At 42.1% G+C, this 11,590-nt stretch overlaps 1 protein-coding gene across 2 annotated transcripts; it reads left to right on the forward strand.

Annotated features, from left to right (window-relative positions):
* Positions 1-957: 957 nt before the first annotated feature.
* On the forward strand, positions 958-11,245 carry coq8b (coenzyme Q8B). 2 transcript variants are annotated; one of them, XM_018742628.2, is made up of 15 exons: positions 958-1,057; positions 1,462-1,640; positions 2,004-2,366; positions 3,381-3,447; positions 3,896-3,967; positions 4,670-4,789; positions 4,945-5,030; positions 5,144-5,284; positions 5,656-5,737; positions 5,862-5,955; positions 6,579-6,720; positions 7,695-7,802; positions 8,066-8,131; positions 8,979-9,065; positions 9,330-11,245. In XM_018742628.2, coding segments are annotated over exons 1-15 (1,899 nt in total). In that variant the 5' UTR covers positions 958-1,056; the 3' UTR covers positions 9,621-11,245. The 2 variants fall into 2 exon arrangements, with proteins under 2 accessions (XP_018598144.1, XP_018598145.1); XM_018742629.2 differs by having other exon boundaries at positions 4,673-4,789.
* The last annotated feature ends 345 nt before the right edge of the window (positions 11,246-11,590 follow it).

Raw genomic sequence — 11,590 nt, forward strand, 5'->3', positions numbered from 1 at the left:
CTAGACCCACGGACCGAGAGCAGGAATTTAAGAATGTGACCAGGAGGAGGAAGAGATATAGGAAGGAGGGTAAGGTTCTCACTGGTGCTCCATTGAAAGGTCTAGAAGACTGCCGATACCCAGTCAAACTAAATTATTCAGTTGGCTTAGTCATTGATTCATTCAACAATTTTCAAAGGCTTGGATCGTCTGTGTCTTCAGTCAAAATGAAAGATTTGCATGAACTGAAAATATTTTTATTAGTAATCCTCAAGCATTTTGATATCTGCCTTCCATGCATAATATTGATACTGGGTGAAAACTTTTTTCTTCCTTAACTGGGTTGTCACTAGGGAATCATGTCCAACTCCAATATAAACGATTTATGTAAGTTTTGTGTTCCAGAACGAGAAACCACAAACCATTTATCATTTGACTACTTACAGTATAATGTTCTGGTGAGAAATGAAAAATTTACTCTCAAGATACCTGGAAGTAAATGCAAATTTCACAGATAAAGATATTTTCCTTTTCAAGCAAAACATTAATCAAAATATGTTCTTTTTATTATATCTATGTATAATTTCCTGCAAATATCATATTCACAAACAAAAAATGGTCAAATGTTAAACCAAATTACTCTTTTGGAAACTGAATTGTAACAACATGTTAAGACAAAACAACAACGCACTGCTGACTTGTTTGAATTATATGACGTGTGGAGCTGCATACATGTTTGCTTACAATTTTGTTTCTTATTGTTGTAAGTATGTATGAATGTTTCTTTTGGTGTTGAACTGAGTCCAACTCCACGACCACCGGCCACCTACATTCCTGCACGCGACGACGGCGGGGAACGGGCTCAAGGAGTCCACGTGCCGCACAGTGCAGCGCTATTGGATAACTCCGCTGTCACACTGACGCAATCTGATTGGGTGGAACTCGACTCATCAATTATCTCTTCCGGGTTGCCGTCTGGTCGCTAAACACAGTCTGTTGAGTAAGCGGTACCGAAGCATCAAGGGCACGAGTGGGGTACTTTCCGCGCGAGTTACCACATAGCTTCGTTCCTGCGATAGTAAGTGGTCACATGTATAAACTGTCATATTTTATTCTCAGCTGTGATCCATGTGATAATAATGTAGCTAATTTACCTCTCTTAGACAGCTAGTCTTAGACTAAGTGTAAAAATAACGAGCGAGTTTGTTTACGCATAATCATGTGAATCCTTAGCCTCGGAACTATTAGTAGTAGTTGCCTCGTTCGTCATGCAGTTAAACTTAAGATACTCTTCAGAAGTGAATGTTATAAATATTGTATTCACAATCACGTGGCAACTCTCAGGAAAAAAAGGGCATAAATGTATTTTCTGCACTTGCTAAAGTAAGCAGTTTTCATAAGAACACCGGCGTCTGAATTGGCTGAGCTTAGAAATTCAAATTGTCCCATAAAGCCACCAATAGATCAATGTATGGTATGCAGTGACCCTTGGCGAGGTGCTCCAGGTGCTGCGAGGGGCGGGGCGTGTGGGCGTGGCTCTGGTGTCCACGCAGAGCGAGCGCCTCCGTCTCGCGGCCTGTAACTCCACGGCTGGAGCGGCAGTGAAGGCGGCGCAGGAGCTACTGGAGGGCGTCGTGGTGGCAGCGATGGGAAACAGGGAGGTAGGGGGACATCTACTAGTAGCTGTGCATGCATTGCCTAACTGTCGAAAATCACTGTGAGGAAACAGCCTTTGTGTCCACAAAACCCCCAGCAAGGGTCTTTTTACTTATCGCTAAATGTTAATGATCTGTAATTGCATTGCATTGCATTGTCTACAACTGCTCATCCCAAGCATGCTTTGGTATCTGTGGATTTGTGTTTACTGAATACTGATGTCTGCTCACATGGCCTTGCATACTATGGCCTTGCATAGTGATTTACATTCTCAACTAAACAAGCTGGTTATACGTAAAACCTTTGGCAATACCAACGGTGGATGAGAAGAACTTTGGGTTTTGTTACGCCTTTTGCTTTGTTTTCAGTCTGTGAAGTCTGAATTCTCCAGCGCTGAAAGCTGGGAGGAGGTGGAGGAAGATGATGCTGCCAAGTGGGCTATGGGTTCTGAGATGCCACATGAGTACAGCAGCGAGGTGGCTCAGGAGGAGACTTCGGGCCGGGAAGCGGGCGAGCTGCCTCGAGAGCCGCTCTCTCGGAGTGGGCCGGGAAGTCCTGGTTGGCAAGGTCAAAGCTCTCGGTTTCTCCACTATAACGTCGGTCTGCGACGTTATGTCAGGTTCCTGCATGACTCGGCGATTGGACGGCTGACAGCAGAAGACATCAAAAAAGCCAGGGAGGCAAAGCAAACGGCAAACAAGGGGTCTCTTGCCGGGCCCATCCGACAGAAGGTGAGGGGCTTGGAGTCAATTGTAGATTTATTGTCTTAATATGCAATACATTTAAAGGAGTTTTTATAAACAAAAGTATTGTTGTCAGTAGTGCTTCAATAAATGGTGTTCCAGTTCAGTTTTTATGTTCACATTTATTTATTTAGCCCATGCTTTTCTCCAAAGCTACATAATGTTCACTATGTAGTATTTGGTTGACAGCATCATCCAAAGGGACTGTCTGTGGTAGATACACTATAGTTAACGCCCAAATACCATACTCCCATTTATACACTACAGCAATGCACATATATATGTAGACATGTGATGGCAAGTTAAGAGTAACAAATCTACCAGAAACTCATGGTTTTGCACTGAAGAAAACCAAACCACCATGGGAAAAGCCATATGGACACATTAGAAACATGCAAACTCCATACAGACTGTGCTTGAATTGAACCTACATCCAACTGCACAGCCCAGGTTGTGTGAGGGCACCAGCACTACCTGCTGTACCACCATTCTCTATTGGTCTACTTTAACTGTGCAGCTGATCAGTGTTGTATATTTTCATATCATAAGTAGTAGTTTTCTCTGCTATTGCATCTGCGCAATGGGTATTTTTTTTGCTTACTTTTCTGTAAGCACATTTATTTTTTAGATATACACTAAAGCCTATGCGTCATTCATCCTACTGAGACGTTACCGAATCCGGAACGTATAGTAATTAGCTGATTAGTATGTCGCACCATGGGTTCTGTGTATAACTCACACTTACTTTAACATGAGTTATATCTTTGAGGAACAATGAGATAAGATGCCGTCTGAATACGTTGACAGAATCGGACTGTCCAGAAGAGAGTTCTCTGTCCAAATTCTCCCTCTACTTTGAAGTATTTAATTTTCAACAGCTTTCAGCCAGTGTTACATGGTGAAATATGTACCTGCCGAGTGCCGAAATCCATTGTTTGACTTTCACTCCTTGCTGGTAGTAATTTCTGATTTGCTTCCATCCCTTTCTGCTCATGCTTTTAGTTGAGTGACCGCGCCCGAGAGAGGAAGGTCCCTGCCACACGCGTCAGTCGGCTTGTTAATTTTGGGGGTAACTGCTCTTTATCAGCGCTGTCTCGACAATGTGCAACACCTGCTCAGTCTTCTTTCATTTCTCTATGTGGCTTAACTGCATAATACCATCATGGCATAGACTACATATCCTCAGCACCAGGCAACTCCACTATGTTAAAACTGGAACCTTGGGGTCGCAAATACATGTCTTCATCTACCACACTTCCTGTGGCCCAGTCACCAAAGCTTTCCAATACTATGTTAATTGATAGTTGAAAAATGTGTTCAAAATCTAAGAAATTTTCATCAATACACAAACATTCCAACTTCTACGCCAAAGAATTTTATCATTACTTTAAGAAAAATGAGTTCTGATATGTTGAGAATGATTTGGGTGAAACAGGCATGGGCCATCTGCATGGATCTACTGCTGAAGGTGAGCCTGTAATGGTCCATGGTTCAGTTCTAAAATGTTTCTGCTGCAGGTCTGGCAGTGGGGCTGAGCCTGGGAGCTGTTGTAGAAGTAGCCAAACAGTCCCTGGGAGGAAAGCGCACAGGTGAGTGCAACAAGTGTTCATTCTCAGGTATAATTTAACTGACATTCTTACCCAGTGTGATTTCAATTTATACAAGCAAAACTTTTACAAGAAGGAAGTACAGAGATATTTAGTTAGCAGGTAAATACTAATGACTGAAATAATAACCACTCTGCAGTTTTTGGGGGGGGTGCAGTGACACAGCAGTTTTGGCTGGGTCCTGATCCCTGGTGTGTCTGGGGTTCGAATCCTGCTTGGGGTGCTTTGCAACGGACTGGCATCCCATCCTGGCTGTGTCCCCTCCCCCCTCCAGCCTTGCGCCCTCTGTTGCCGGGTTAGGCTTCGGTTCACTGGGACCCCGCTTGGGACAGGCGGTTTCAGACTGTCTGTGTGTGTGTGTATGTGTGTGGTTTGTATCATCTTTATGGTATAGACCCAGGTTCAAGAAATTGGATAGGTTTGTAAAACTACAATGTCTTTGTAATTTAGTAGCATAATATGATTTAGACATAGAGTGGCTAAGAATTGTCTTGTCTGTATGTTTCCTCATGAAGTTAAATGTAATAGAATAATCTGTAACACATTTTTAATCTTTAATGAGAGTTACATGTACAGGATGTTATATGTGCAGGGTACAGATATGGCACTAAAATTATATCCTACAGCCTGTTTCAGACATACTGGAGAAAACCTACACATCTGTCTCTGTTATCTTTTCCTCAGAAGGTGGGGCCCTGTTGGACTCTCCCCTCTTATCTGAGGCCAATGCCGAGAGAATTGTCGACACGCTCTGCAAGGTGCGTGGAGCAGCGCTCAAGATTGGGCAGATGCTCAGCATACAAGGTACAGTTCATGAAACCGTACAAATAAGGACTTACTGAAGATGAATGGATTGATGTGTGAATATACAGTATAAGTAAATTTATTACTGCCTAAATTTTAGTTTTGCATTTGATCCCCAAATGATGGCCACCTTCCTATTGAATTTTCTTCATTAGATAACAGCTTCATCAGCCCCCAGCTGCAGAAGATATTTGAGCGGGTTCGGCAGAGTGCAGATTTCATGCCCTCTTGGCAAATGAAAGTAAGTCTTGTAGGGACTGCCTTACCTGCATACCTGTATTTGGGAAATGCTTGTGTGGGATTTCTTTTGGCTATAGCTCGTGAGCTGATGTTTTTGTTTGAAACTCTTCGTAGAAGGTTCTGGTGGAGGAACTGGGCCCAGACTGGCACGATAAGCTAGCCTCATTTGAAGAAAAGCCCTTTGCTGCAGCTTCTATTGGCCAGGTCCATCATGGGGTCTTGCACGATGGCCGGGAAGTGGCCCTGAAGATCCAGGTGAGCCTCAGCCAGGGGGTAACTGCAGTCTTTGGATGTTAAGAAATGGCAATCAAGCTTTTGGGTAGAACTGCTACCTCCCAGTCAGTTTTCAGATCTTGCTGAAATTATGATGGTCCTGCTTTCCTAGGGCACATTGCTTAAGCAAGTGGCATCACTGAATGTAGACAAAGATTTTCAATGGTATTTACAGTATGTTTACGTTTATGTTCGAAAGGCAGCCACTCCAACCACTGTACACTACTGGCTGTCCTATGAAACCTACCATCCTACAACCTCTGATTAAAAATGACATAAGATTGTTTCCCTGCATTCCTATATGCTTTTTTACTTACTGTTTTTTTTTAACTGTTTGTTGTCCCATGTATCAGTACCCTGGTGTTGCTGAGAGCATCAAGAGTGACATCAACAACCTGATGTCTGTGCTGAAAATGAGTGTAATGCTGCCTGAAGGTGAGCATGTGCCTTACATTGAGGTCTTCAGTAGCACTGGTGATTGGAGATTAAATCCATATTTTGCACACTCTGCTACTCATGCTACTGAGATTTTCAGGAAGGCGCCCTTGTATCTGGTCAGGTCTGTTTGCAGACAGCAGTCTTGAGGTCCTTCAGAGGGAGCTGGCATGGGAATGTGATTACAAGAGAGAGGCAGAATGTGCCAAGCGATTCAGGTATTGTGCACATCCATGTCTATCTAGCTCTGTTGGATTGCACGTAACATGGTTCAACATCCATTCAGCTCATTAGAAGCAATACAAATGTTTTTGATGTTTATCGTGTCTCTAATGAGAACACAATGGGGGAAAAGGGTATAATGCTTGTTTTGAAAAGATGAAATATGGAACTAGAAGCTATTGCAGTAATAGTGAGTCAAAAATAGGCACTGTTTTTATTGAAATACTATTGTTTTCAACAAGTTGAAAGCCATTGGTGATAGTCTGTGGGCAGAGGGACAATATGAGTTTTACTTAGGCTTTTCATTCTTGTTTAGATAGAAAGGTCTCATTTTAAATGTAGTCTTGAAATTTTTGTTATCCCAGTTCCATCCATATTTTCACAACACATTATCACACATTTTATTGTATGATGGATGGATGATCTGGTTGTAGAGCTAAACAGAAAGTGAATACAGGGTATAATGCAACAAAATTAAATTATTATTAAAAATACAGGATTAGGGGAGTTTTGGGGATGACATCAGCATGTGTGACAGCTGCCCATCTGTACAAATTCTGAATATTTTTGAAATTGTTTTGGTACTTAAGTTCAAATGTATCTTCTGTGCTTACTTAAGAGAACTGCTGGAAGGGAACCCATTCTTCAATGTCCCAGAGGTGGTAGATGAGCTGACGGGCACCCGGGTCTTGGCCATGGAGATGGTGTCTGGGGTACCACTGGACCATTGTGTAGATTTGGACCAGGAGACACGGAACAAGGTGGTACACAGGTGTAAAGAATTAAAACACAGTTATAGTAAAGTTGTGGTTCTTTCCTGACAAAGGCCTTGGCCTATGATCTATATTTTGAAATGAGGATCAGAAAAAGAAAAAATGAGAAATAACAGCATTTTGTATGCGTCTACTGAATGTATCCAGTTATTTTTCTGATTTCAAACACCTCTGATAGTGCTGCTGTTGCCACCTCCCACCATTGGTTCCGTCCTCAAGTGAGTAATGGGGAAGTGGACTTCTGGTCACTGGAGCTATGCATAGGATTACTGCCTCAGCTGTAATACTTGACTTATTAATGCGTTTGTGTATTTAAGGGAAGGGAAGTTTTCCCCATCTGCCACAGAGCCATTGATGATATTACTTTTTTTTTTTTGTGCCCCACGTGTGGATTTATTTCCTGGAAACGCCACACCCTGCACTGTCATAATGTCTTAGAGAATCAACAGAGTTTCTCAGAAGTCTGCTGCTGATGGCCTCCCCATGACCACCTTAGTAATTAAATATTGAATTATTAAACCATTGTTTTGAAATTTTCAGCTCTTTGATATTTGACTGTCAGCAATGGCATTTGAAGATAAAGTGTTTATAATCAAGATCTGGATGCTGTGTTCTTTTTGTCTGATCTGCGCGTACTGCTGAGACATACAACAGGGTTGTTTGAGTGCATTTCCGAATGTGGGAATGTGACAGATTGTCCACTTCTTACTGTAACCAACTGTCCGCTGCCGCCTCCTTCCTTTGATTTCAGAAACTGAATATATTGATGAATGTGTGATTCATCATATGGCAAACTTCATAAATGATTGCATCCAGCAGCACTCTCCCTCAGTGGGAACAGACTGGGAGTAAAGACTGTGGTACTGCTATGATTCCAGAAGGTGGCAGTGATGGTGTCTCCTGCCTTTTTTTTTTTTTTCTATAAATCAATAATAGTGAATCACCTGGCTGACTCTTCACAGATCTGCTTCCACATCCTTCAGCTGTGCCTGAGGGAGCTGTTTGAGTTCCGCTTCATGCAGACTGACCCCAACTGGGCCAACTTCTTCTACAATGCAGAGCAGGACAAGGTGTGTGGAACAGTGGTGTCGTTGAGAGAAATGTGTTAATCTTCAGTCTTGATCCTGGAGTGTTGAGGTTCTGTGATTTATTTGGTCTGAATTTTTATCAGTCTTTCTCCTATAGCTAAGAATAATACTACAATGGATGCCATTGTTTAAGTTGTAGTAAAGTGCATGGCAACCTGAGTTTTCGATGTTGCTGTTCTAGACTCGCATATTGAAGCTACAGAAGTTTTACTCGGTGCTAATCCTGTCCGTTTCTGTGTCTTGAGATCTTCTTACTGGACTTCGGGGCTTGCCGAGAGTACTCGGAGAAGTTCACTGATGACTATATAGAGGTAGGTACGCCTGACACAGTATTAAAGAAGTGAATTTGAATTATTTGAAACATCAGAATCCAGGAACAGGAAAAGTTTGAGGGTGGCATTTCAGTAAATGTTGTTGTATGACTGGATAAAATTGTTTGCCAATAATTATTTTTACCCTTGTCTTAGTGAACCTTGTGTGTAAATCTTTTTTTTTTTTTTTTTTGGTTCTCGGTGAGGGCCCTACTAAAGTGATTGTTGGGTTTGTCTACTGAAAGTCCTGCACAGTTGAGAAATTTCTGAATCATTTTAGATTACGTTGAACCAAATTTAGGTTATTTGCGGAACACCTACAGTATAATAATGAAAATATCAGTAAATTACTACTAAGGATAATTACTTTGAGCTCTTAACTACCAGCATCTTTTCTTAATGTTGGTTTTTCCCAGCTGGAAAACTCATATTGATTGCTCTGTCTATGTATTTGGGTTGTCATGGTTTGTCAGATTTTTCAATCAATAGCTATAATACCAAATTAAGAGCTCATTGGCTATGAAAACCAGCAAACGCAGGGCTTTCGGCAGGCAGGAGGTAAACCCTGATTGTATACCTTCAGGTTGTTTTGAATAAATGGTACATTCTTTGCAAACTACCCCAAACAGTGCCAGGATGATGATGATGATGATTATGATTAGGAGGATTATGATGGTGATTAACTTCTGTTGATATGTTGTGGCCCCTAAGAAGATGCATCTGCTTTGCTCTGTGGGCCTAGTTAGTGTGCTGCCTGTAAAGACGCATTCATTCTAATCCATGTAGCTTTATTCATAAAAGGTGTGTTCTCATGATCTGCTGTTTTCTGATGATGCCAATTGCCCAGGTGGTGTATGCAGCTTCCATTGGAGACAGGGCCACTGTGCTGCAGAAGTCCAAAGATCTTAAGTTTCTTACAGGGTTTGAAACCAAGGTGAGACCTGTCTGTTTGAGCAAGAATCATTTGTGCCCCAGTGACACTTGCTATGTTGTGAGGATAAAATTTCTTCCTGTTCCTTTACTTTCTTTTCATTTGTTTAATTTTACACTGGGTTCTTGTGTTATGAACTTTCAAGTTGAACTTTCAACCTCGCCTTATATTTCAGGTGTCACCCAAGATAAAAATTTCTAAATGCTTTCTAATTTTCTAAATATTCTTTCTTGCTGTCTCATTCCATCCCACCGGCCTCCTTCCCAGGCGTTTGAGGATGCTCACACGGAAGCAGTGATGATCCTGGGAGAGGCCTTTGCCTCCCCTGAGCCCTTTGACTTCAGCACCCAGAGCACAACACATCGCATCCATAGTCTTATCCCTGTGATGCTGCGGCACCGTCTCACACCACCACCTGAGGAGACCTACTCCCTGCACCGCAAGATGGCCGGCGCCTTCCTTATCTGCTCTAAGCTGGGTGCCCGCATCCCTTGCCAGGACATGTTTCTGGAAATGTATGGTGCTTATGCCCTGCGGCGGCAGAAGAAGGCAGCTTAGGCCCTCGAGTACACTGACGAGGCGATAGAGCTGCGAGATGGGGACTATGGGAGGGAGAAGGGCAGACATGGAGCTGGGAGGGAAGGGAGAGCAGAGTGATTATCTCACTTTCACCACTGGATGGACCTCCCTGCTTGTGGTTACCACTGGCAACCTGAGGGAGACCAGGGTCACGAGGGGGATTCCCTTTGAGGAAAAGGAATCAAAGGTATGACTACCCAGTGCTCCGAATTCGCACAATTGTTTACCCTCTAGACATTGGGGCCTGTGGGACTCTGCTCCATCCCACTGATGGCCCCAGTATAGTACCACTGCTGGGGGAAAGTGTGCTAGCAAACTGTCTTGTGATCAAGCAGTTCCCAGGAGCTGATCTGAAACAGACAAGAACATTGTCAATGTACTGTAACGAGTATCACTCTTAAGATACATCTATGAAGATGTACAACATGTAGGTAACTTGAAAAATACAGGGCAGGATGGGAGGGATCAGTAACATGCTAACCTGCAACCCCTCTTTACTCAACATGTCGTTTAACCCACTTGCAGCTGGTTTTGTCATTATAGTGGCAGCATTTAACAGTATAGCAGAATTCTCCTTCTTTGTGGGTTTTTTGTAACCATTATGAAAACGGTAACTATTTATGCTACAGCTCTGGCTTCTGTTGATGCCCAAGGGGATTTATATGTGTTCTTTATTTTAATTCTGTACATGTTTTACAAGTTTGCCGATGTTTGTAATCATTAAATGTTGGTAATAAATGACCGCACGTGGATAAATGTTTTATTTAATGAAGTGTCAGTTTTACTGGAATCCACTCAAATTGCAGCGAACACTGGTCTTCAGTTTCACACTGATGTTTTAAAAGTGTATGTCAGAATGTCAGTTTTTATACCGGTGAAGGAACTGAACTGAGTGACATGGAGCATGAAAGTGGTCATTTACCAGTCCTCCACCTATTTATTTATAAGGTGAATTCACAGCTAAAAATGCTTAGTAATTAATAGTATACACAGATGAGCTTGGAGGTGAACTATAAAGCAGTTCTTATGGGTTAGTTGTCTTCCTTTTTATTCTACTCAGTTTTGTGTCAGGAAAGTTACTTACCTTTAAGTTACGGCACTGTAACTGTCCTGTTCCAGGCAGATTAAGGTATTGTAGCTCAAGTGTGCAGGAAAAATGTTGCCTTTTTAACCCTCTCCTTATTTTTCAACTTTATGCTGTAAGAAAAACATTTTAAGAGCCAGTTTTATTCATATATTGTGAAACCAGGTAATTTCTCATACTTGGATGTTATTACTCACCAGTTTGTATGATGGTCTTGAGTTTGACCTGATGCCAAAATGACTTTGGATTATTGAGACACAAAAGCAGACCAGAACACGTCACTGCCATCTAACATCAATCATCGTGAGGGTTCAGTAGATAGGCCATGTTTTTTTTTCATACTGTATACTACATAAAATTAGTTCTAGTGCATCTGTTTTTCAGGTCCTGAAATGATACAACCATCTTTCTCCTCATTTATCTCACAGGTCTTGGTAGTTGAGCTGGTCTGTCTATTTGTCCATTTCATATTACTTTGAGTGGTGCTGCTGTCTCACAACACCTGGGTGGTGTGAGAGGATGTGGGTTCGATCCCCGCTCAGTCTGTGTGGAGTTTGCATGTTCTCCCCGTGTCTGCGTGGGTTTTCTCTGGGTGCTCTGGTTTCCTCCCTCAGTCCAAAGACATGCTGTTCAGGTTCCCCCATAGTGTGTGAATGACACAAAGAGAGTGTGTTCCACTGATGTATGGATGAGTGACCCAGTGTAAGTAGTGTATCTAGTAGTGTAAGTCACCACGGTGAATAAGGTGTGTGGTCTGATAACACTATATAAAGGTCATTGGAAGTTGCTTTGGAGAAAAGTGTCTGCTAAATATAAATGTAATGTACTTTTAGCTATTAAAAATGCTTTTGTACGAAAGCCTCTA

The sequence above is a fragment of the Scleropages formosus genome, chromosome 10 (assembly GCF_900964775.1).
Source record: "Scleropages formosus chromosome 10, fSclFor1.1, whole genome shotgun sequence".
Taxonomy (NCBI): Eukaryota; Metazoa; Chordata; class Actinopteri; order Osteoglossiformes; family Osteoglossidae; genus Scleropages; species Scleropages formosus.

Excerpts from the sequence above, each read along its gene's own strand:
- coq8b (XM_018742628.2), top strand. Across the intron at positions 5,285-5,655 it reads AAGTGGCCCTGAAGATCCAG|TACCCTGGTGTTGCTGAGAG; the intron begins GTGAGCCTCAGC and ends CCCATGTATCAG. Across the intron at positions 9,066-9,329 it reads TTACAGGGTTTGAAACCAAG|GCGTTTGAGGATGCTCACAC; the intron begins GTGAGACCTGTC and ends CCTCCTTCCCAG.